We start from the raw sequence: 26,815 nt of genomic DNA, 5'->3' as shown, positions 1-26,815 counted from the left end.
ACTCAAATGAATGGATATTTTCTGTAAATGAACAGCAAAAGGTGTAAAGCTTTCGCGCTGGTAGGGACGGCTGTGGGGCGCCATTTATGACAGTCTAGGTAAAGAAGTATTCTGACCCTGCTGTGATGATGTTCCCGCCCTAAAAAGCGATCAATATTCTTCCACAGCGTCTGAAATACAGGCCGTGCTCTGGGCAACTTTTGGAGCATCTTCGGAAATCTTCGGAAGGTGTTCGGAAATCTTCAGTAAATCGTAAAAAAAATTCGTCATTAGCATGTTTATATAATAAACAGAATATTACATGTCCGCTTGTGGATACGAATTTTATCTTCTCGTGTTCAACATGTAATATCCTCTATTTATGTTATGAACCGTACAATTAACAAATTGACGTCAGTTTTCTATGCGTCTGTCCTCTTATTGATGATAAATTGCGGCATAACATTGTCAAAGTGGCTGTGGAACCACGAGCCGCAGGCGAGTGGTTCCGCAGTAAACTTTGACAATGTTATGACGAAATTTCTCATCAATAATAGGACAGACGCATAAAAAACTGACGTCAATTTGTTTTTTACAATAACAAGACCCCAAACTGGTCAAATGCCGGGAATAAATCAGGGGAAAAGACACGTAAACTTACTGTCAACAAAGATATGTGAATTTTATTCAAAATGACGCGAACGTTGTCAATAGCTTTTCTCGCTTTTCGATTGGCTACTTAAAAAAGTCCATAAAATCTCATTGGTTAAAAAGTTGACAGTATGACAGCTGAAATTTGAACTTGAAAGCTTGCATAAATTAAAATTTTAATCCGTCTGTACTCTTATTGATGATAAAAATGAGCCAATCAGCGCGCGAGAAATCAGACAGTTATTGTAAAAATATATATTGCCGTACACCGTACACACTGAGATCGGTTTTATAATGCCTATATTGTTATTTTGATCCGTATAATTTTTGTCTGGTACGAATATTTGCGAATTTAATTATCATCTTGTCATAAATGGCGCCCCCAGACACGGCCAGACATAAGCATAAGAATGAAAATATGCCTATGCTTAGGCTAGGCTTATGTCGCTGTTGTGTCCAGGGGGGACATGGCTGGCACACGCCTAACTATAAGTGAAAGACTTTCAGACAATCAGCGAGCACTTTATGCTTAGGCCAACCATGTCTCCACTTAATAGCGTAAGCATAAAGAGACTTATGCTTATGTCGCAGCTCATTCTTATGCTTATGCTTATGCTTGCGTCGCAAGTGAGGTCAAATACTGACGTTCAATGATTGGCTAATTAGGTCAAATTCTTTAATACCAAATTTGGCACACAATGTACACAGTGTGTTTTTAAGCCATACTTAGTGTCTTCCAAGCGTGTAGTCGCCTAGTACGCGAGTTAAGCAGTTATCAGATTTTGGATGTATTTGCAATCTTCATCCCACAACATGGCATGGCCAGTGTTTGCCACGATTGACAACTGTGTTAGCCTCCAAAATGCCTTTTTTCTGTTTCTTCTGCTGCTAATGTTCCATTACCTGATGGTGGTCGACGAGTTCAGAAATATGCCGCCGGGTCCGCACCTGACAGCTCTCCCTCTTTTAGGGAACGTACTTTCCCTCAACGCTAGGGCAGAGCACCATTATTCATTAAGTTTCTAACAGTCAATCTTACTTTCCACGCTAGTTTTGGGAAGATGTATTGTGAGCAGAGCCAATCCTTGGTCAGTAACAAAGACTTAGCAAGAGCCCTGATGTTCACCATAATCAACAACATTGCTATAATTGCAAAAACATGTGCTGCCAGTCATGTAAGTGCTTCTACTTGGAAATTACGCTTCCCAGCTGTGTACACATTCTGTGTTATGCATGCAGCAGCCTATAAAGCTGTAGATCTTTGCACGCATTGCAGGCCTATGGTACAAGGTGGTATTGTTATAGGTACACAGCATGAACAGAGAGCAGGTATGCACTGCATGCAGAGGGCTTTGTAGCTGTAGTCTTTTGCATGCAATGCAGGTCTATGGTGCAAGGCAATAGTGTTATAGGTAAGCAGTGTGTACAGAGGGCTATGAAGCTGTATTCCTTCGCACGCAACGCAGTCCCATCGTACTAGGAAATCGTGTTGTAGGTATGTAAAGTGTGCAAAGGACTGAAGTCTTTTGCACACATTGTGGGCCTATGGAACTTGAACGCAGAGCATGAGAGTTTTCAGTAATGGCTCTTTGATGGAATTGCGTGCTGTGGTTGGCTAATTCTGGGGCATTATTCTCCCATAATAACCACGGGCCAATTACGGGCCTGCAAAAGCAAAACGAAAAGCCATATAATAAACAACTAATTAACCTCAAATGTTTGATCTGAACAGGAAAATCTCAAACCTCGGCCTTGCCATATTGACTGATCGATCGGTTTGAGATTTCCCTGTAAAGACCTCACTCTTGGTTAATAAGTAGTTAAAATTGCTGACATAGCTCTCTTGATGATATCATGTAAAATGCTTATTATGGATGATTGCAGCAGAGTCTGAAACAAGAACAGAGGTATTGTTGAAAGATCAACAATGATTGTCATAAATTATTTTCTGCATTACCATCTATTGCAGAAAACAAGTTGCATGCTATTTGCTCGGAGCTTCCTTCGTGGGAATACTTTAGCTACAAAGCTGCTTGCTTCTACTATGGATTTTGTGTTAAGAGGTACCCAGAAAGTGCTGTATCTTAAACACGAGGTATGTGTAAAAAGATTGTCCTTACCTTTAGCACGCAAAAGAGAGGGTTAGTGGAACTGAATGCAAATTGTGATACAGGAGCATGAAACATGAACGTATTCTCTGTATCTTCAGTTGATCAGGGTTGTTCATAAAAATTTTTTTTAAAGTAGGCGGCTTCAGTGTTGGAGCAGGTGGCTGTTTGTCATCTTTTTGGAAGAACTACAGGAATAGTCCAGCAGAGAACTGGCCAAGATCATGAAGTAAACAGTTATCTTTGTCACCTGTCAGCTTCTTTTGACAACTGTGGTTGATGATACCATTTACACTGAGTTACTAGCTTGGAATGAAGGAGTCTCTTAAGATATATGGTAAATTTGACCCTGGAAAACAGCCTTTAATCTCTACTGAAGTCAAGTGTTTCGTAAATTGAAGAGAACTGTTCTTCAATAGAACAAAACTAAGAAAAATTTTAGCTGTTGTATGTTGAAAACTGGCTGGGCAAGGATCTACCCAAATGCAACAACTGACACATTTTAGAACAGCTGAAAACTTATTGCTGCATTGTAAGTAAATTTGTTGCCCTTTTTATTTCTTGCAGGGTTATCTTGGCGCATGTGGTGCTTTACTTACATTAATGAAGAGCATGGAGGCAGACAAAGATCTTGTAAACTGTGGCTCAATAAATAGGTCATAAACCCCTTTGTTATAGACACACATTCCCTTTAGTTACTAGTGCCCTCAAAGAACATTGCTTCAAACACAAATAGCAAGTAAATGAGTCTACATGTAAAGCAGACATCAAAGCGTTTAATCAGATAGGCAGTGTTAGGGATTTTTTCTCTTAATGTTTATTCACGTGTACAGTGTGCAGTGTGATGCTTGCTTTTTTTTCCTTACAGTTTTTTGTTCTTTCGTAAATTCAGATTGTATTAGGTCAAGTCAATACAGCAAACCAAGAAAACGCTATTTTACAATTATAACATAATCATTTTTATGTAACATGTACATTATTCATTAGACTTTAGTAATAGCATTCAAAAACACATTCAGCTGTACATATTACAAATAAGTCAACTGTAAGTTACATGTACAGGTTTCCTTGCATTATACTTAACATGTAAAACATAAATACATTGTCTAGTTTTGTTATTAAAGTTCATCTTTTTTATTCACAAAGGTGCTCTTGTTTAAAACACTCTGAACTTGCTAAACTCTAATAGATTGAATTTACATATTTTTAAATATTAGTTGTGAATAAAAACTGTAAACATGTCACAAATACTAAACATTCTCACACTTATGAATCCAATTCATCATAGATACAAAACTCCCGACAATATTAAGAATCCTGCACCCCCCCCCCATCTCCCCAAATATAAGAAAAAAAATGGCATGTCAAATAGTTTGTAAAAGTTTCTATTAAATTTTGATGACTGATATTATTACCCCAGAAACAGCATACAGGAGAAATAATTTACAGGTAACACTGTGTATCAAGCTCATACATACAGCTCAGTAGTGCTTTGACATGTTTTCATTTATGTCTTCCATAAACTGATTGAGATCCTGCTGACAGCCGCATTCAATTTAATTCCACTTTGCCATTATTTGGCAACAAACATTAGGTGACTGTATTTAGTCCAATGTTTATTTTGTCTCACTGATTACATGTACATAATCAACTTTATGGATAGAAACAATGGAAATATTTACTGCAGGAGTCTGGGAGGTTTGCACTGTCTGAGTCACATTTTGATGTAACAATGCAAATAATCAAGTTGGTCCACTTGAAGTGCCAGTTCATGTAAGAATTTGAAAATATAGTTTAGTTTTGAATTTACTTTAGGAATTAATTATTATATTTAAGTAATTACTTGGGGAATGATTTCTTTACATCACCAATGAAGAGATTTTGGACTTCCTGGGAAAAATCCTCCTTTTGAAACACTGAAGGGTTCAAATGTGTAATCCAGTGGCAGTTCTGGGACAAAGACAAAAACAATGTGTATTTAATTAACAAATACAGTGGAACCCGTTAATGCAGACACCAAAGGGACATGATAAAGTGTCCGGATTATCTGGGTGTCCATATTAAGCAGGCTAATTTAAGAGAAAATATATTACCTTTTTAGTTGTCGGGACAAAGAAAACTGTCTGTTAGAAGCAGGTGTCCGTACTAAGTGGGTGTCCGTAGAGTGGGGTTTCGCTGTAATTCATTTTGTGGCAATTATTTCTAACTACTTATTAACTGGGAGCGAGGACTTTACAGGAAAATCTAAGACCGAGACCTTGCCGTATTGACTGAGCGACAGCAAGGTCAATACAGCAAGGCCCGAGGTTTGAGATTCTCCCATAGCGACTGAATGTTCGAGGTTAATAAGTTGTTTATTATATGCTTTTTGCTTTGTTTTTTGCAAGCCTGTAATTGGCCTGTGGGCATTACGGGAGAACAATGCCCTAGAATTAGCCAGTCACAGTGTACGTTATATCGGCCACAAACACAAGCCATATAATACATGCAGAGGATATCACATGCCCATGCGTGTATACGAATTTTATCTTCAAGTGCTCAACTTGATATCTCACAAGGGAGTGCAGCAAATGGGTGAGATAGTGTTGAACATGAGAAAAAACAAGCAGGCATGTAATATTCTGTTTACTAAATAAACATACTAATGACGATGTTTTTGATGATTTTCTGAAGATTTCCGACCACTTTCTGAAGATTTCCGAAGATTTTCCAAAATTGTTCCGAAGGCCTGATGAACATTTTCAAACATTTTCCGAAGATTAATTACTGAAGATTGCTGAAGACGACCAAAGAAGATCCGAAGATGTTTTGATCATACATCAACAAATTTACGTGTAGTTAACGGGACAAAGGAAAAATGTCATCAAAAAGGAATAATATCTTCACAGTGTGAAAGATAAAAATAGTATCTTCACTGTGTGCGATGAAGATATGACTTTTAGTAAAAGGAAAAATCCTGGTATTTCACTGGTGTTTATATAATAATAGAGTTTAAAGGATGCCTTATTTGTGGTATGCTCCCTGAAGTGATTTCAATCGGCTGAACAAGTGGAATGTCTACCTAATTTTGAGTAGACCTTGAATAATTTCAGTCTTATGTGCACTGACATGCCAAATGCTATATTCATGGCCAGGTGTCCTGATCTTTCTTTATCTGGACTACACATAACTATTTCATTGCAATTACAGATTAGCAGGTTATAATTCCAAATTGTCATCAACCATAGTAGGTGTGGAAGTCAATTAGGGTACAGGAAGAAAGACCTATTGCGGCTGTATGCATGCATGTCACCTCCTTCCCATATGTAACTCAACACAAGCTAGTACATGTAATGTAGAAAAATAAGTAAGAACATGTGTTGCAGCACTCAAACAAGTCAGAATTATTTACTTTAAAAATAGTTGATTTCCTCTTAGATTTTATTTGTCTTAAAATGTGATAGTAGTTTTTTAAAAGACCATTTTCACTAGTGGATTGTTCCAGGGGTTTCATTAATGTTTTTAGCAGGTGGGCAACTGGTTTTCACAAGCAGGCAAACCTTTTTGAACTGAACTTTTTTGTTATATATATAAAAAGACTTTCCTCTCGATGGTCAAACCAGGGGGCAAGATCATGCTCATAGTTGGTCAATTTGCCTGGTGCCCAACCCTTAATTAAACCCCTGTTGTTTTAATGCACAGGAATCAGCTTACCGGTGATAAAATCTATCCGTGGAATTGCCAAAGTGCTATATTTCTGTATCAGGTCTCCCCAGTATGTGTTCATTTCTCTTCTCACAGTTTTCTTTTCACAGGTATGATTTCCTTCCACTGTGTATGTGTTATTAATGACCCCATTTTGATTAGCTTTATGATCATGAACAAAAAATGAGCCCCATTGATTTGATAACAGAACTTCTTCCTTGCTTGTTTCAATCTCTATGTCCTAGAAATGGAAAGAAGTAACACCAGATTGAGGGACACTTCATTCTGTAACACAGCAGCAAAAAGTGAAAAATATTTAAACAACTGGTGTAATTATGCCCCAGTGCTAATTTGCTTACGCAAAGAGGAAGAACAGATTACAGTTATTTGACATCTTTATTCTAATAAAACTTAGGTCCAATGGTCTCAATGGCCGACAGCAGAAGTCATTAAAACTCCACTTAGGTCACGCTTGGGAGGTCAGGTGGCCTCATGGTTATTACGCTTGTCTCCGGGATCGAGCAGTCTAGGTTCAAGCTCTGGCCAGGGGCATTGCTTTGTGTTCTTGGGCAAGACACTTTACTCTCACAGTGCCTCTCTCCACCCAGGCGTATAAATGGGTACCGGCAAACTTAATGGTGGGGGTAACCCTGCGATGGAATAGTTTTCAATCCTGTGGGGAGTAGAAATACCGGTACTCCTAGTCACTTCATGCTACAGAAACCGGATGAGCTCCTGCCTGGCTCTTATGCAGACTTAACATACCTAGGCCATGCTTACACTGAAAATGTTAAAAGAAACAGTCAGGTTTTTTGCACCAGCACAAAATCTGTCTTAAACAATATATGTGAATGCACTATGGTACCAGCCTGGCACACAAATGCATTTTTAAAAGTATCCGTTTTCATCTCAACCAAAACAAAGCAAAATGTTTTCACCAACTTGTCATTTTGTTTTCACCTGTCCACACTGATGCGTTTTCGTTAAAAAATACATACTTTCTGAATGCGTTTTCTGAAACTGTTTTCAAAAGTTTCCATTTCCATCATCAGTTATGGACTACTGATGGTGCGTAATATATATGCTCACACTCTATGGCTCAATTATCTGATACTCCATGTTGTCACAGTCTTGAAGTTAGCAGCTTTATTGTCAGAGCAGGTGGCTGATTTTTCCATTTCTTTCTATTGGCCAGCAGAGCAAATTGGCTGAGATCATGAAGAAGTCAGTAATTTCTGCCAGCAGCTGTACATGTATACCAGCATAAAATACAACAAATTTCGCTTGTTTTGGACTTTCCATTTTGAACAGATTTTTAAGCCAGGTCAATGACATTGCTTTTAAACTGACTCTACAGACCCTGTTTCATAATACACAAACTCCTATGTTAGAAGGCAACCACAAAAACTCTTTCCAGTGCGAAGAACTGATGAATTTCAGAAACAGTATTTAATTTACAGGCTTGTTTAGAAGCACAGCAATGCTGTTAGTGTTCTTAAAATTGCATAGGAATACAATTGGTACAGAGTGATCATTAGTAAATTTAGATTACATCCACGAATGACATAATTTACAAGGCAGGATCTACTCAACTTACATGCATCACAAGTCTTGCTTTCTTTGATCTGGGACCATCTTCAACTGAGCACTGCTTAAAAAACAGAACATACCTTACCTTTAAACAAAGGAAAAATTCACATTTCGCAATAAGTACAGGACAGGCACTTTTTCGCCAATCTGAGATCTATATGTTTTTAGAAAATAGCCCAAAGAAAATATGTGCGCCGACTGGTTTAAAATCGTGTTTCTGTCAAACAGTTAGATTATAAGCTTGAGACTTCTATTGCATGATAGTTGATGAGGGTGCAGCTAGCCCGAGTCAACTATCTTGCATAGAAATTGAGAGTGAATAATCCAATTGTTTCAGTTAATAAATCTACTAGTTGTTCAAGACTTTATCTAAATCCTCATCATGGCCACTTTGAAAATGCCAAGAAACGGCCATCATTTTGTTAACAAGAGCACACTGCTACTACTCACTATCTATCACAGAATAGATAGTGAGTAGCATAGCCAATCAGAGAACAGTATTTGTGATAGAATGCTAGTAGATTTATATTAAAACTCGATAGAAACACAGAACTAGCACGATCTTTTGACGTAATGATACTGCAAACAAAGACAATTTACATTTTTATGATCAAAGTAACCAAGTTGTTAATTTTTTTCATCGCAGAATTTTGTAAAAGAAATAAGAAAACATGTTCTCCGTGTTTCTATCAAGTTCTGGAAGCACTTGTGGAAGTTTGGGAGAACTTGAAAAAGCTGTGGAAACACTCACCTGTTGGCTCATGTTCCCACAGCAGATCTCGTTCTCCCAAACTTCCCCACTTGTTTCTATTAATATAAGAGAATTAGATTATGAGCTTGAGATTTCTATCTTGCGATAGTTGACAAGGGCACAGCCCAAGTCAACTACCATGCTAGAAATTGAAAGCGAGTCTAATCGTTTTAGTAGAAATCCACTAGTTGTTCAAAACTTATTTAAATCCTCTTCACACATACTTCAAAAACACAAAGAATTGACCATCATTTTGATAACAAGCGCACACTGCTAGGCTACTCACTATCTCAACAGAATGAAAGAGTCGGTAGCATAGCCAATCAGCGAGTGGTATTCGTGACTGAACGCTAGTAGATTTATATGAAAATGTAATAGAAACAAAGTACATATTTTCTATATCTTAAATGTATACTTAAGATACAATGACAGAAGTGACAGCGCATGCCTTCAATCATGTCATCCTTTAAGAACTTGCTCCTGAGCAAATAGTCTAGGGCATTCAACACATAATGAATGCAGAGGAAACAATATGTGCCAGGAACTTTGTAACTACAGCTCTTTGCACGCATTGCAGGCCTGTGTAACTATCCAAAAAATATATATATATGCATTCTACGACTAGGCAAGCAATATTTGCAAAGGGTACAGTGCATGCAGCTGGCCGTGTGGCTGAATCCCTTTGCAGGCCTACGAAAATAGGAAAATTATCTATTTTCTGTTACTCTTGACTAGAAACTAAGCAATGCAGTATCTGTGGCAATTAAGGTACCGATAACAACACAATACCTCATTTTCACAAGTGACCATTCCTTCAGACTCCATCTCCTCTAGCACTGTAATAACATGCCAGTCACCAAACACTGCCGATGGATACAGGTCTGACCTGATGCTATCTCCAAAGAACAAAACCTAAGAATTTGCAAGGAATATCAACTGACTGAAAAACAAATGCACACATGTAGGTTAATTCTTTTGGGCAGGGAAGGGAAGGCGACTTTAATTTGCTTCTACACACTGATGCCAACACTCAAAGTGGGTGGCTAATTTAATGATCTCGTTCAAAAGAATCAGTGAAATAGCCCAGCATAGTGGCCTAATAAGATTGTGGAGGAGCCAGCAACTGGCTACTTCTGACAAGCCTGCAACCAGTAAAAGGACTGCCATATTCAATACCTTTGGATTATCCTGATTTGTCTGCTTTTGGAGAAATGAGGTGAAATCCCTGTGATTTCCTCTGCTATAAGTTGTATTTTCTTTAAGCTCCTGAACAGTGCAGACCTCCTTTTCACCATCTGTAGAAGAGAAATTTAAAGAGATAACTTTAACCAAAAGACAGGTGGGATGCTTTTAAACAACAAAGCTGAGCACAACATACAGAGATCTTGGAAAGGTAAAAAAGCCATATGATAGACTGTGCAAAATCCTGGGGCGCACTTCTCAACTCTAGGATTTTGCGCAGCCATTTTTTCCTCAAGGTTATATATGGTCATGCACAATGGACTAAGTAAAAGAGGGACTACTTGAAGTCTAGGCACATGAAGGTATATCCTACCAAGTAGGTGAAACTTTGGGAGATCAGGCTCGTCTGACTTGAAAAAGCCTGTAAATTAAAAGGTTACAATATTACACAACATGTAAAACAGATACTAAATAAATTATAATTATTATCATAATTATCCTGTTTGATCCCTTATCAGTTTACAGTCAAAGCTTATAACTTATACAATGTTCAGTCAGGGTGAAAAGGGGGCTACTGACAGCTGTAGGCTACAAACGGAAGTTAACAGGGTTACCACTCATTAGAACCCAAAAATTCCCTCTCACCTGACTTTTCACTGACCTTGCATTAGGTGAATTACCAAATAAGCCAAATCCACTTTTGCATGTAGCTTCAGCTTCTTTTGCAGACCACCGATAGTGATCGTCTTCTCTTCATTTTTGATCTCTTTATGTTTTTCACAGGATTTTGAATGCATGGCATTTGACTCAACCAACAAATCCATTTTGTTTTATGTCTCAGCCAATGTTGCAAGTGCATCTACTTTAAATTCCCTAACTTTTCACTGACTTTGACAATCTGAACTAAGATTTTCCCTGACTTTTCCCTGACCTTGAAATTTGTTTTTTTTATACCTGACTTTTTCCTGACTGTGGCAACCCTGAGTTAAGATTTTGATACAACTGTGTGCACCAGTTATTTAATTACAGTCAAACCTCTGGTTGTGACCACCTCTCGTAAGCGACCACCTCTCCTCAGCGACCAGTTGAATCTCCTCAGCGACAAATCGAATCACTGTATTTGGAACCTCTTGTAAGCGGCCACCTCTCGTAAGTGACCGTGACCACTTTTAGAGCTAAAACTTTTGTTTTTAACCTCCAGTAAGCGACCACTTGACAGATAATAGAGCGTAAATTAAATAATAAGGTGTTGTAACATTATGGCATTCCTTTGTAGTACAAGAGACGGAAATTTCTCAATGGGAAGGACAGAATTTTTCTCGAAATTGACTCGTAAGCGACCACCCCCCTTGGACGACCACCGAGGCTTGACATTTTGGGTGGTTGCTTACAGGAGGTTTGACTGTAATTAAATCATCTTCCTGATACCCTGCAAATAAACTCAGTTTCATACATCACAGGCAGATCCAGAAAATGTATCAACCTCAATTAACCAGTCAGAAGAGATTATTAGCTCTTATTTACAAACCTGGTTTTCCAGCCATGCACATAATAATATCAAACATTCTTGACCAGTCTTTTCTGAAACAAATTTAACAACTTTATCAAGGTTTCTGTAAGTAATAGAGCACAACAGCTTACAGCCTACACATACTTTATATGAATTTCTAAGAACAACTTTTATTGTTAACTCTCTAGTCAGTATGTGTAGGGGGTACCAGAAAAAGGCAATTGGACAGAAACGCTGAGGGTAGCATGTAATGTACTTATTATAGAATATTTGTTGTTATCCAAAAGGAATTTCGCTGACTTGAGCTATCTGTTGACAATGTGACACAGGGTAATTTAAGGCTGTAAGTTTTGATTTTGAGCATACCTGTATTCATAAAAGTGAACCTCAATAACCCATGATACCACTCAATGCCAAAGATAATTTAAACTGGCTTCTCACAAACATAGATACTGTACCCATTAATGAAAAATTGGCCAGTCACACCTTGCCACAATATTCAAAATACACACTACTATATATATGGCAAGCTCTACGAGGAGGCAAGATAAACCAAATCTTGCCCACTCGGGATTACCCACTATTTCCTGCACAAAAATGGTGCTCTTTATGCCAAATTAAAAAATCTTTCTTGACCAAGTTTGTTTGATCAACTAATGGCTGGAAATGGGCCTCACTCTTTTTTACATATTTAAATTGGACCTTGAAGGAATCTCAATGCATAAACATTCAAAAAGGAACTGGGCTAATATCTGGCTGTCATAACCTCACATATTGTCTGCTGTCTAAAAAAACATTACAAGTAGCCCCAAGGTTCCTAACCATGAAATCCTGGGTGCCCAGCACTTATGCTTTATGAAAAAAGTAAGTTTTCAAGTCATCCAAAGGCAAAAGTTAGCAATTGTCTGTGGCAACCAAGTGCCTCTAGAGCACAGCTCAATCTGGATCAAAAACCAATATTTCATTATTACATGTATTACTAAAACAATTCAAAATTAGCTCATAAAATATAGTCAATACCAGTTTCAATTAAGTTATATAAATTATATAAGAATCACAAGGACAATCTCACCCGACTGCATAATTCATGAGAAGATTTGTGTAGTCAATAAATGAATTGGTGAGAAGAAACACTTTCTGTTTTCCTCCTTTTAAAGATTTTATCCACTCAATGATTTTCTTGCTACATGGTTTTACAAACTTGGATGTATTTTTTACCACATTGGAAAAGTAATATCCCTGTTGGGCTAGAAGGAGAGAAAGATTTATAAAAATAAACATCAAATAGAAATTGTCATCAATCAAATCACAAATTCTAATACCCAAAACACGACACATACAGTGTACTATAACCTGTGTTTTCACACACTAGTTTATGCACGAGTCTTTTAATTCCTTTTGAATCCAATACTTAGGTCTTTCATTGCATAATGTGCATTGCCTTCTTGGCAAATGATATTCTAGCCAGTAACCATTGCTGGTGCAAAGGGAAATTCTGAACATGAGCACACAAAGAGAGTGTTTTCTTTTGTGAGTTAATGCCCAAGTCACTAGTGGAGGGAAGGTGCCTATGAAGCCCAGGGGCTGCAACCGCAGTCACATCCCCAAGGTGCTAGAACACCCGACTGGCCTGCCCAACCTGCAACCAAGCCACGAGCCCCCCATGCCAAGCCCCCTACAGGCACCTGTCACACTCAAGCCAGATGGCATTGGTGGAAAAAAAAGCTAAAAAGAGGGGGGGATAGGGAGGGAACGCTGAGAACCACTAAACTATAATTCAATCCACAACGCCACACTAACAGAGCGATGAACACACTGCGAGCACATGGGACAACAACACATGTACTAACCAAAAATACCGCTGGACAATGTCAGCCCCAGGGCTCTCACGACCATATGACTGTTGCAAACGCTACAGAACGCACCAAACGCTAAAACAAACGCTAATGGATGGCCAAGGCACTAACAAATGCCTACAAAAACACTACTGACCAGACTCGCTCCTGGTCATAAACTATGTAAAATTTCATTGAACTATATCAAATGCTACAGAACGCACCAAACGCTAACCAAATGCTCACAGACAGCCAAAACGCTACTGACCAGACTAGCTCCTAGTCATTAACTATGTTAAATTTCATTTAACTATATTAAACACGCACTCTGGTTAATATTTTTTTTCAAAGTTCAATATTGACCTACATGTACTCAGGAAATTGCTATTACGATAATCCACCATGGGAAAAAAGATGGCAGCTGTACATTTTACCACAATGCCTTGCGAACCTAACACAGACTAGAAGGCACAAAGAAAGCCAAATTTTTACAATATTTGTCCCTGTACTAAAGACATTGAGTAGCCTAGGTTTGAAGATTTTATAATGTTTCTGTACATTTTTATGAACGTTGTTACGGTTTTCATGCGCTAAGGACTATGGGTAAATGTACCATTCGCCATCTTTTTTCCTACGGAGGATTACAATTCACTGATGGATTGAAAGAGCCAGGTAACTTAATAATAACTGTTATCAAAGTAGTACAAGTGTTATTATTATTAAATTCTGGAAACAAATGCAGAAATCAATATTGTAAACAAGTCACCGTACTAATACAACAAAATAACTTACCACCAAAGGAAGATGGATTAAAGATTTGTCTTAGTGTTAAAATTATATCAGGCCAAAAGTTATATTCCTCTGGTTTTCCACTCTGGCAAAGGAATTGAAGATTACAACAAAATCATATAATTTAACTTCTTCACAAGTATTTTTAAATACTTTTTACATTAAAATATATTACATTTTCTATCAACCAAGTTTCCAGGTAGATAACTGACTCAATGAGTTATTTTTGTACAGATAACAGTCTGATAGAAAGATTAATTTATTCAATATTTATTTGAAAAGTTTAATTGACAGGGCTCGACACTTACAGTAGCTAACTAGCCACAGACTAGTAGAAATTTAGTTTTCCCTAGCAGGTTTTCGATTTCCACTAGCCACTTTGGCTAGTCATCAAAATGAAATTGGCTGAACTAGTTTCTGTCTCCTTCAAGAGAGACAAACACAAAATTTACACTTTTCTTGGAAACAAAGTCAGAATTTCATTGTGGACATACATGTATCACGGTACCAGACGTGTGCTGTTCAGCACATATGCATATTTAAGTTTGTCTACTTTTCACTGAGTGGTATGTAAACAGGGAACTGAATGTGTTAATTTTATTGAAAAGACAGCATTTTCTGAAAGCACACAAAAATGCTCTTTTTTGGTACGAAATGTTTTTCATGCCCAAAATAGTGCGGACCTGTAAAGGGTTAACATTTCATTTAGCGTAACAATACATGGCTGATTTGTTCTTGTATGCATACTTACAAACTTACCACTACAGAAATAATTAGATGAGAAAGATCTATTTCCTTCGAAATTTAAATCAGCCATTTTTAGTAGTTGTATTTTGCCAACGACAGTTTACAGTACTGTTCAGATAGTTGTTTTGCTTTAATTTGAAACATTTCTATGGTGCCTGTCTGTGAAGTCTCAACAGTTTTTACAGTGACGTCTTGGGGATCTCGATGTTTTTCCAAGGAAGTCTCAAAGAAAAACAGAGTCCTGAAAGTCTTTTCGGGACCTGGAACTTTCTTGAAACTAGTTTAAGTACAGTATAATTACCAACATTATATATTAAAGAGAGTTGCTTGAGTTGTCCTTTCAAGTCAAGCTAGTAATTCTGCTGTTATTGGACCTACCTGAAATTTTCGCACCACGTTAATTTTGCGAATTTCGTGATTTAAAAAAATCGCGAAATTAAAGTGACGCAAATAAGTAAGTGTCGGGAACATAACGCATTATGTTACTGTTGACATATAGTACCGCCATTGCGTTTTTGTTACTTTTGACGTTATTGTACCTTTGATAAAGTCAGTTTACTAAATTCAAAGACATGTTTAAGTAACATTGCCAAGGAAATAAATTTTGTGTCACTCAAAAATGTGAAGTTTAAAGTCATTCAAAATACAAAATTTTTGCAAAATCGCCAAATTTAAGTGTCGCGAAATAGGCGCACCACCAAATCACGAATTAAACATGTCATGAAAATTTCATGTAATAAGGTAGCCAACCTCAACGCTTGGCTAGTAAAAAAAATGTTTTTGGCTGCCTTGTAACATCTAAGTAGTCACTAGCCACTTGGCTAGTAAGTTGAAAAGTTAGTGTCGAGCCCTGATTGAAAACAATTAAGCTGACAAGTTTTACCTAATAGTTTTAAAATAACCTCTATTTTTTTACCTTTTTATCTATTAGGTCCACAATACGTGCACAGATAACCACCAATGGAAGGTCAAAGTAATTCTCAAAAACTCTGAAAACGGAAGCTAAGGAAAAAGATAACAGATAAATGTTGTTGTTGACACAAAAACTCTTGATATGATCTTATATAAATTACAAGACAAATAAATAAAGACAAAGGGATCAAGACGAACATGCCACCAAGTTTGACGTTGTCTGCTAATGGCTACAAAAGTTCCTAACCATGAAATCCTGGGTGCCCAGCACTTAGGCTTATATGTCTGAAAAAGTAGGATTTTCTAGTTGCTCAAAGGTAAAAGTTAGTCACCTGTGGCACCTGGCACTTCTAGAGTGCATCCCTACTAAGTCTATTTTTGTTTTGTTTTTGAAAGCCAGCAAATTCAAACTTTAGAACCTAGCTTGCTTAGGCTGTGCTGGGGAACATTGGCCCTTTGTCATTTTGGAGGGGGGTTGTTGCACTTGGTCCCTACTGTCACGACCTCAGGTCAATATTCCCCAGTACGGCCTTCCCACTCAGTTAGTAAGAGGTTAATATTCTCTTCAGCATAAGTATCACCCAACTAGTGGATGAATGCAAATCCTGCATTTTGATTGGCTACGCTACTAGGGGACTATTAGTAATAGTCCTCGAGTAGCGAAATTGGCGCAATCGAGCGTGACGCTTTCTTTCTTCAACTTCCATTTGCAAACTTTATTACTGCCTTTTCTGTCCGACTGGTTGGGTGATACTAAAACAATTAGACCCTTCGCCCTCAAGGGCCACGGGTCTATAGCCCATTCGGCTTCGCCTCATGGGCTATTGACCCGTAGCCCTTGCAGGCTGCAGGTCTAATTGTTAATTAGTACTCCATTTGAGTTTTAATATTACCATACTTGTACCAGCATGGTACCCTATCCATTCCCAAATTAATAATTGTAACAAAAAAGAAAATGTGTGGCTAAAAAAAATATTTACCATTTTATACAGTCATGTACAAGTATTCCAAATAAGTACCATCAGAGAAATGAATGATGAGATTTACTAATTTTTTTCAAGAACATGTAGTCTTGCACTGACATCGCTACTTAAATCATTGCCGAAATCATGCATGTGTCAAAGTGCTTCACTATCATCCACGGGAAATTAAATCTGACATACAGTGCTGAATGGGATTTTTTTCCAGGCTGTTAAAATCTGTCCATATGTGTTTTTCTCCATAACAAGCTGTAATTTCCTCCTTTGACATCTGTTTTGTGCCATGAGATGCTCTGAAATAAGATATTAAATTTTATACTGGTGAGACTCTATTGAAAATATAATAATAATTAACAACATTTGTCGCAACTGGAGGTTAGGTGCCCCGGGAAAACACACCCAACACATGCCCTGTAACCCCAGCCCTGTGATGTAAGACCACCTACAGGGCAGACACTGCCTGCAACCCAGCCACGAGCCCCCCACAACTGCAGAGAACCCAAGCACCAGTCACACTGAAACAAGAATTTCAGCAGAAAAGTAAAATAATAACCTGTAACTACTAACAAAAAGGAGGGTTGGGAGGGGAAAAAACGCAAAGAAAGTTTAAAAACACCTGCCTGGTACAATGCAACATATGAGGTAAACTGTAATTTGAGCATGATGTGATGCAAGCAGCCTGTCAGTGAGCCGCAGAGAAGAACGCTGACTGTTGCTAAGACTGGGAACTCAACAACTGAGACTGCTGACCATTCAGTGGTGGAATGGACCCAAAAAGGGCCACTAACCACAGAATACATACCAAGACACACCTGGAAGCCCCAACCACTGAAGGACGCTTTAAACGCTAACCACTGGCACCAAGAAAATGTTATAAAACACTTACAAATGCCTATGAATGCTAACAAACACCAACAAAACACCTCTTCAATGCTCCTCATAATCACGTAACTATGTTTAATCATATTTAACAATAATAATGATGATAATAATAATAATAATATTTATAATAATAATAATAATAATAATAATAATTATTATTATTATTTAGCACAACTTTCCATGAAATGGTCAAGTGCTCTTTACATCATAAAAACTAAAACTAATTAATCCTAAAAGTTGCTAATTGACAATGGTTGCTAAAAATTACAAAAAATAGATGAAAATTCAATAAAGAAGCTAACCTGATATCAATACGTCTTTAAAAACTGCTTAAACTGATTAGCATGTATATTCAGTTCAATTCTACTGTAACTTCTAATGGCAGTCTGTTTCATATCCTCAGTGCTGTCACTGCAAATGCTCGATCACCTAAAGACTTTCTTGCTTTACCTCCAAATGCTAATAACAATAGTCCATTGTTTGATCGCAGGCTGCAACCAGATTACATGTAAGTTCTAACAGAATTTAGTATAAATCTACTAGCATCCTACCCCGAATGTGGTTCTCTGATTGGCTAGGCTATTCACTATCTATTCTGTGATAGATAGTGAGTAGTGTAGCAGTGTACCCTTGTTAACAAAATGACGGCCGCTTCTTGGCGTTTTCGAAGTGTCTGTGAAGAAGATTTAGATAAAGTTTTGAATGACTAGTAGATTTATACTAAAACAATTATATTATTCACTCTCGATTTCTATGCACAATAGTTGACTCAGGCTGTGCCCTCGTCAACTATCACGTGATAAATCTCGAGCTCATAATCTAATTGCTTAATATAACAACACACTTGGGCTCAAGGGCAGACTCAAAGTTACATAATTTTTGCTTATAATTCATTACGCAACGGCTAACAAAGCCCCTGGTCTTTTACTTTTTCTTGACTTCGAAAAAGCATTTGATACAGTAGAGTGGTCTTTCATTCAAAAAACATTTAAATATTACAACTTTGGACAATCACTAATCAACTGGATTAAACTATGCTACCATAACACAGAAAGCTGCATCCTCAATAACGGATGGGCCAGCGACTTTTTTAAGCTCGAAAGAGGAGTAAGGCAGGGTTGCCCCCTTTCTCCGTATCTTTTTATTCTCTGTGTTGAGGTTCTAGCGGATGCAATTAGGAAAAACCAAAATGTCAAAGGCATCTTTGTGAATGGAAATGAAATAAAAATTAGTCAGTATGCAGATGACACCACTTTAATACTCGATGGTTCCAAGGAATCTCTTACATCTTCTCTGCATATATTGGATAATTTTCAACGGATATCTGGCCTTAAATTAAATAACAAAAAGACGGAAGCCCTTTGGATCGGTGCTAATGCCAAAAAAGAAGACAAATTATGCCCAGAAAGAGACCTAAAATGGGTTAAAGGAAAGACCAAAACTCTTGGAGTATGGTTCTCGACTAATCCTGACCTAACAGTAGAGCTGAACTACAACGAAAAATTGATAAAAATAAAAAATAGCCTAAGCTGTTGGGAGTGTCGTCGACTTACCCTTTTTGGCAAAATTACTGTTCTAAAAAGTTTAATTGCGTCCCAACTTGTATACATTTTGTCTCCCCTCACGACTAATCACCGTGTCTTAAGGGAAATCAATAGGCTCTTCTATGATTTCTTATGGAACGGCAATGGTGACAAAATTAAGAGGGAAGTAATGATTAATGATTATGAAAAAGGCGGCTTAAAAATGATTGATATTGAATCCTTCAATAAAGGATTGAAAACTACCTGGGTCAAAAAATATACTGATGTAAACAATCACGGAAAATGGAAACTTTTTTTTGACTTAGAACTCCGGAACTACGGTGGCAGAGCCTTGTTCAGCGGCAACCTTAGCAAAAAAGACCTGTCAAAGTATGTCAATTTATCCTATCCATTTATTGTGGAAATCTTAAATATCTGGACTGAAATCACTTACGAGAATAATACAGACCATTTTCGCTCTCAGAGCCTTTGGCACAACTCCCTTATAAGAATCGATAACAGACCAATCTTCTACAAAAAATGGCAGCAAAAAGGGATTAACAGGGTTTCGCATTTGATGAAAGATTCAGACACCTTCCTATCCTTTTCTGAATTCAAAGATCGGTATGGTATCACTGAAACAAATTATCTTGCTTTTTATGGGCTGTTATCCGCTTTAAAAAAAATCAAAGTACCCTTACACAATAATACAAATATACAATATGAAAGCTTTTATACGAAATTTATGAAAGCAAGTAAACCAAGCAGACAGGCCTATAAAAAAATAATTGGTCTTAAACAAAGGTGTCCAACCAAGAGTCAAGAAAAATGGGCTACGGATTGTGCCTTTGAAGCCCATGAACCAATAGACTGGAGTGCGGCGTACCAGCTATCTTTTCAGTGTACAAAATCTATAAAACTAATTGTATTTCAATTCAAATTGCTGCATAGACGACTGGCGACTAATGATTTTCTTAAAAAAGTAGGAATAAAAGATAACAATCTCTGCAGTTTCTGCAAAACTGAGAAGGAAAGCCTAATTCATGTTTTCTGGTCCTGTAGAGTTGTCTCTACCTTCTGGCAAAACTTTAAGGAGCTTCTTATAAGCCAAAATCTTGCGTTGAGAACATACAACCTTTCTTTAAATATAGTCTTAGGCCTAAGGCCAGACAAATCAAAGAATAAACAGAAACTTAATTTTAATTTTCTTGTGGCGAGATATTATATATGGTCGTGTAGGACACGCAACTTGCCCCCTGAAATGAAACATTTCTCTGTCTTTCTGGCATGTTACAACAGCCTCAAAACTGGAGCAGCGTCAAATGATAATCTTTAGAAATCTAAGTGGGTGATAATAATAATTAAACGTATTTACCAACAAGCAACTGTATAAAAAAAAAAAAAAAAAAAAAAAACAATGAAGAAAACCCTAAGGCTAACACTGTGCACGGATATTATTGTACTGTAGGTCAACCTTAACAAGTGTTGCACTTGTCAGTATTGTAAGTAACGTGTATTATATGTAAGTAGTAAGTAGTCTTTTTAATTAATTGATTAATTAATTAATTAATTGATTAATACAATGTAACTTATTGTAGTGTAAGTAATGTAAGTAATTGTATTGTTAGTAATTATCCAGTAAGTGATGTAGGTAATTGTCCCATAAGTAATGTAAGTAGTTAATCTGTAAAAAAAAAAAAATTTTTGCTTTTACCCACCTCAAAATAAAGCCATCTTTTCCAAGTTTTAATATATTTCCCTTCTTGACATCCAAAACTAAACCTCTAAGACTGACAAAAGTAAAAATAATTACCGTAATATGCTAAATGAAAGAAAATCAAAGTGCATATGACATGAAAAATAATTTCCGCTTATTCCAAAGGCCTTTCAAAATACAGAATGGCATTTTTCTTTTTGAAATATTTTTTTTCGTTTTAGAGATATTGACGTTTTTCTATAATGCAAATTAGATCAGTAATGACGTCATATTGTTTGTAACTAAAAAGTGGTAAAATAGTGAAATAAACGATATCTCTGGAAATATTGAATCAGTGTTCTTGAAACTTGGCACCACAAACGTGCATCACAGAAGAAACAAAATTACACCCTTAGGGCTGTTGCCATAGCAACTCTTTTGGTTCCAGTCTCTTTCTGTTGAAAAACCAAATATCCCCATTTGCAACCTCTAAAGTGAGACAAAGGGTCCTACTTGGAACAGACATAGTTCCCATATTGTCTCAACTCCCATCATTAGATTGGGTGGGGTAGATGGTTCTTGGTTTAAGACAAAAACGGGGAATTTCAGTTTTTATTAAGACAGCACCAGCGGCATAACTGTTGTCATGGCAACAGAACTAAGGGTGTCATTATTTTTCATGTCATATGCACTTTAACAGTGCTAAAAGACATGGACTAAATTAAAGGACCATTATACTGATGGTTGATGAATATCTCAGTCACTAAATTGTCAGTGATTCTCCTTGTACATGTATTGAAGATCCGAGACTTTGACTTAAGAATTTTAGACTCTGAGACTGAAGGAAACAGATGAAAATGAGACTTCTGACTGATCGCAAAAATTCCTGAGATTCTGAGGCTATGCTGAGACACATTCATCACCCTCTACCATCATCATCATCAGCAGCAGCATCATCATTACCATCACCAACACTACAATCATGAATTTCATGGAGCCCAGGTGAATCTTTTGGAGATCTTCAAGGATTTTCACAAATATTCATAAAGATCTCGGAGTATCCTATAAGGATCTTAACAGGAGCTTTGAAAATTCTTGCCAAGTCCTTGAAAATCCTTCAGTTAATATTTTTGGCAGAATCTGTACAGACCTGTATGGTTTATCACTTTTCTTGTCAGGGTCTTCGAAGATCTTGATCTTTCTTGCCAGGATGATTCTTTGAGAGTCTTCAAGGGTCTTCAAAGATTTTGCTCAAAGATTTTGTCAAGGTCTCTAAAGATCTCGAAGAATCTTTAAAAATACCTTAACAAAATCTTTTAAGGATCTTTCAAAGATATTTGAGTATCCTCTCTTACAGGGAGCAAGTTATATCTACGCTTATGCAACTATCTAGAGCTCCTCTAGGTGTTTTCCTACATAGGAAAAGTGAACTACAAGGCATACCAAAAGTCCTTTAGATCATCAAAGTCGTCTTCTAGTAAGCTTGGATCATAGCCTTTTTCCTTGACTAACACTTGGGTGAAACAGCCGTAGATCAACTGTCAAGATCACAGAGAATTAGGATTGAGCTCATTTTAAAGCAGAGTGCAAAGAGGGTCCCCAATAGGTTTGGCGGGATGCAGGATTTGGCTTTTTTCCGCCATGATATTTCAGATTTGAGCTGAAAACAGGGGTGGGAAGCAGGAATTACAATTACGAGCTGGAGCAGGATTTCGTGTTTTTATGGTGTTGGGATGCGGGATTCGCAAGGGGAACAGAGTGAGATACAGGATTTCAATTCTTACGTGACCTCATAAATTGTTATTGACCAGCGCAAAAAACACAAGTTGGTAGAGAGGAACCTTTAGTGCGTATAGCTGTCTCAGGTTTCAAGTAATGACAGAGTGAATAGTAATGGCTCTGTACTCTGTCAGGTTCTGTTAAATGTATTATAAGACTGTATGAGCTAGCTCTTTGAGTCCTATTGCGATCATTTGTGTAGCCTGCCTAGCTTGGCGGTTACGTTTTTTAAGCAATTTGAGCACAATAAGAAAGTGGCGAAGCCGCAATAATGAGCGCCAAAGCCACGTTAAAAAATTGCTTAAACCGCCAAGCTACACAGGCTATCATTTGTGTTGACCTCTGACATCAATGACATCTGTTCCTTTCCAACATCTTCGACTCTTGCAACTGTAATCTTGGCGCCCCCAATCCTTCCTAGTTTTCTCAGTCTTTTGACCTTTTCTAGAGCGCTTGTCTTGTTTTTGGCCAGGATGGCCACACTGAGTGGTGGTGATAGTGATTTACCCAATGATGTATGCGACATTATAAATTGCGTCACCATATATTACAAAAAGGATGCGTGAGCAGGAATGCCTTCATTGAGAAAGAAACGTTCTGAGGCCAGATTTCAAGGAAAGTGAAGACGCTGAAAGCTTTGAAAGAAACTGTCAAGTGTGTTTACAGGCCATTTCTTGAATATGGGAAATGAACAATCTTTTTCTTTCACTGATATGTGAATAAAAGAAAACAAAACACTAAACCACTTACAAAAAGAAACGTTACAATCATTTGTGCCTACTTATATGCTACTCATTGAATTCTTTTTTGATCTTTAATGCGATATCTATTTTTAAAAAGTTTCTGAGTTAATAATTAAACTATTTATGTAACAAATTAATAATTAACGCAGAAATGTCTTTGAAAAGTGGGCGGGATCGGGATTTCCAGGCAAAAAAGGACGGGATGGCAGGATTAACAGGAAAAAATGGACGGGAAAGCAGGATCTGAGAGCCCTATTGTGGAGTCTGTGCAAAAAGGACAGCACTTAGCCTCGTCACCTTCACATTGACACAAAACATTCAACTCAGAAAGAGGACCCAATGGACTGGACCCAATGCATTGCAGATAGTCTATCTGTGCTATATCAGTCATATAGGGAACATCTTTTGCCCATACTTTCATTTTCTTAAAGTTGACTACTGCTACTACTACTACATGGTCGGTTCAGGCGGAGAAGTCAAACAGGCAAAACGAAAGTTTACAAGTTCAAACGAAAGGGGCTCTTTTGTTTGTTCTTGTAGATGCCTTTTGCCCATTTGATTTCCACTTTAATCAAAACTATAACAAAATTCTCGAACGTGATTGGCTATCAGCAGCCCGATTTGAGCATTAATTGGACAGAGTACGCGCCATGCTTGTAATTGGACTGTACGTGTCATTTTGCGCGCGCTGTTGTGGTGCACTTTATTGAGTAAACTGCTGTGTTTCTCAGCATTCATAACGACGTTTCATCGTTCAGCGATCAATCGATGGTTTGTTCGTTTCTCGAATTTTGTCATAGTTTTGATTAATTGGTAACAGGACATCGTGTCGACCAATTCAGTCCGTAATCATACGAGTGATTAACAAAATCGGACTCGCGGTCGTTCGATTTTGTTAATCACTCGTATGATTACAGACCGAATCGGACTCCACTCAGTCCTATTACCATTATTAATAACTGTCAAGAACTTACATTGTACCGTGGTATATCAGACTCATGATCAATTTTGACTTACCGGGTAAAGATTATCCAGCTTATATTGAATTAATGTATGATCAAGATCGAATCCAATGCAATCATAGTCACTCAGCCGTGCCATAGTGTGAGTTTAAGGTGATTTACACTAAACTAATCTTCAAGTGCCAAGCAACGACATAGAAATCAATCCAAAAACTTTTTCCGCAGCGCGCGCGTGCGAACACTAAACTCCAGATCTCCTCTTCCGATTTCCAACCGACAGAAGGAGGCTGGTAACTACTAACCCTTGCGGCAACTAAACAACCTGAAATATTGAATTTAGAACTAAATACACCAGGTAAATGAATTTACTGACCAAATTAGTGGGAAATAGCCTCGCTAGAAGTTGGTTCAGTTCAATGAAAATTGAGAGAGTAGAGACATTTGTATGAAAAGTTAAAAGTGCAATTCCTCTCCTCACGGCAAATCCATGTTCAAATTTGATCGGGAAAATTTTCTGCTAGGCCGGGCTGTTAGGCATCAAATCGTTAATCACTCCCAACTCATTGGGCATCGAAGTTTGAACTTTTCCCATACAGTACTGTAATTTTTGCCGTGTTTGATTTGCCCCGAAGATGATACCAGAAAAAGTTTTTCCTCTTACTCTACCCTTGGGCCTGGAAATTACTTTCTGTCTTCGCCTTCTAAGCATCTTATCCCTTGAAGTTTATGCAGCATATTTACCCACAAAATCCGTAAATTTCGGTCGAAAGTCAATTAGAACAGTAATTTTCCGGAAAATCCGTTCAGAACAGAACGACGGAAATTTCCTTATCGTTTGCCCCGGGAGGGGGGGGGGGGGCAGACTCCCATATGGAATGGACGGGGATGCTCGTCGTCTCGCTTAGGGGTGTAAATTTCGGATTTTGGTCTCGCTTAGGGTGTTCTGGGCAAAATGTCATTATTTTTAGCCGTCAAGGTCTCGTTAAGGGTTGCATGCGAAGAAATAACAAAACAGAAAGAATTTTGATTCTCCATATGTACTCAATTCATATAAACAAATTCACCATCATTAAAAGTCACTGTACTTTTTATTTGTCTGTTTTATAAACTGGTCTCTTTTAGGGGGTCTGCATAAGCTTCGGCCACGCCCAGATTGGTCTCTTTTAGGGGTTAAATTCAAAATTTCCGACGAGCATCTCCAACCACTCCATATGGGAGTCCCCCCCCCCCCCCCCGGTCATTTGCTAAATATTCCAGTTTCCAGTCTCTCATCAGCTGAAAACAATTATGGAAGATCGAATCATAAATGGTAAGCGCTATCTCTTTCAGATGATTTGCTGATTTTGGATCAAACCCTTAACACAGAAGCATATGCTTAACATTATTCAACAGTTATCCCAACCAGTTTACTCTGACAAATGATAGGTACCAGCAGTAGGTGCCCATGGGCTTCTGTAAGTGCCCAATGACTCATCAAAATCCTGGAAAGTACTAGAAAATGTTGCCAGCCTCCTTAAGACTTAGTGAGCAAAGGCAACAGCTCAAATTCAGGCCTGTGTTCAAGGTGATCGTTTTTAAGATCCCAAATTCGCAAGAACATGACTATATATTGCTTGCCTTTAATATCAAGTTCAAAATATCACAAAGATACAAAATACCTCATTTTAATAAAAATGACAACTGTTAGCATTATGTACAAATTTTCCTTAACTACACCATGTTACTAGAAATTTCACCTAGAGGTGATACTGTCATTTACGAGTTACAATGTATGCATGCATCTAAGAGCTGTATGATAATATGAACCTAAACTTAAACATAGCTTTCTTACAAAATCCTTTAATAAATCATTAGTTGCCAGAGTGATTTTTAGTCACATCTGTTCAACCACTGACCCCCCCTCCCCCCCGCCCAACCGCCCCCAAAAAAACCAACAAACAAAGAACATAGTTCCATTTGACACTCATCTGAAGAACAAAACTCCTATAATTTCCTACTTGCCTAATGGGATATTGCATTAGGTGACATTAGTTGACGAGATTTCTTTTGTACAGAAAACATTTGGTTACAAACTGATGTGAAATCCATTTGCTTGAGCAGCAAATATCAAACATCTCAGGAACCATATAAACCTAGTTACTACCTGCTTACTCAATAGAGATCATGTTGTCATTATCACTAAAATTTAGTGATAACTATAGGTAAGCTCATTGAACTTGCTCTATAGTTGTCTAAATGGAGATGACTTTATGCAACAGTCCAGCTACACTGTTGACAAAATAGAGTTGGTTATTGCAATAATTCTACAAGTCCTTACTTCCCTAAATCAGTGTAGTTACATTCCTTGGACTGTTACACCCATAATTTATTGTTGCAGCAAGACGTCTTTTAGCAGCATTCATAATTTGAGTTGTCATGCAATGCTGCAGAGAAGCATTGCGTGACAGCCCACAGAATGCTTACGGATAGATGGTTGGAAACGGTTATTAAACATAATAATTTACACACAAAA

General features: G+C 37.6%; 2 protein-coding genes across 4 annotated transcripts; one reads left to right on the top strand and one right to left on the bottom strand.

The window, feature by feature from the left end:
• Positions 1–1,690: 1,690 nt before the first annotated feature.
• Positions 1,691–25,130, bottom strand: LOC145478169 (5'-nucleotidase domain-containing protein 1-like). 3 transcript variants are annotated; one of them, XM_081456099.1, is made up of 14 exons: positions 24,359–25,130; positions 22,263–22,357; positions 20,842–20,913; positions 16,902–17,011; positions 15,743–15,828; positions 14,083–14,164; positions 12,528–12,702; positions 11,474–11,526; positions 10,319–10,366; positions 9,940–10,058; positions 9,553–9,675; positions 8,020–8,097; positions 6,432–6,663; positions 1,691–4,688 (listed from the first exon to the last, which is right to left on the bottom strand). In XM_081456099.1, the coding sequence occupies exons 1-14, from the start codon at positions 24,440–24,442 to the stop codon at positions 4,603–4,605; spliced, it is 1,443 nt and encodes a 480-aa protein (XP_081312225.1). In that variant the 5' UTR covers positions 24,443–25,130; the 3' UTR covers positions 1,691–4,602. The 3 variants fall into 3 exon arrangements, with proteins under 3 accessions (XP_081312225.1, XP_081312226.1, XP_081312229.1); XM_081456100.1 differs by having other exon boundaries at positions 8,020–8,073; XM_081456103.1 differs by having other exon boundaries at positions 8,020–8,070.
• On the top strand, positions 1,692–3,401 carry LOC145478170 (pantothenate kinase 3-like). The gene is made up of 3 exons (XM_081456104.1): positions 1,692–1,805; positions 2,600–2,725; positions 3,306–3,401. The coding sequence occupies exons 1-3, from the start codon at positions 1,692–1,694 to the stop codon at positions 3,399–3,401; spliced, it is 336 nt and encodes a 111-aa protein (XP_081312230.1).
• Positions 25,131–26,815: the final 1,685 nt, after the last annotated feature.

The sequence above is a fragment of the Orbicella franksi genome, chromosome 2 (assembly GCF_964199315.1).
Source record: "Orbicella franksi chromosome 2, jaOrbFran1.1, whole genome shotgun sequence".
NCBI lineage: Eukaryota > Metazoa > Cnidaria > Anthozoa > Scleractinia > Merulinidae > Orbicella > Orbicella franksi.
This window is presented reverse-complemented; position numbering and strand designations above follow the sequence as displayed.

Bases quoted from the DNA above. Each gene is read 5' to 3' on its own strand.
- LOC145478170 (XM_081456104.1), top strand. From the start codon at position 1,692: ATGTATTGTGAGCAGAGCCAATCCTTGGTCAGTAACAAAGACTTAGCA. The intron at 1,806-2,599 runs GTAAGTGCTTCT...CATCTATTGCAG, and splicing joins AAACATGTGCTGCCAGTCAT to AAAACAAGTTGCATGCTATT. The intron at 2,726-3,305 runs GTATGTGTAAAA...TATTTCTTGCAG, and splicing joins TGCTGTATCTTAAACACGAG to GGTTATCTTGGCGCATGTGG.
- LOC145478169 (XM_081456099.1), bottom strand. From the start codon at position 24,442: ATGGCACGGCTGAGTGACTATGATTGCATTGGATTCGATCTTGATCAT. The intron at 22,358-24,358 runs GTAAGTCAAAAT...TGATCTTGACAG, and splicing joins AGCTGGATAATCTTTACCCG to TTGATCTACGGCTGTTTCAC. The intron at 10,367-11,473 runs GTTTGTAAATAA...TTTAATTTACAG, and splicing joins GTGCATGGCTGGAAAACCAG to GCTTTTTCAAGTCAGACGAG.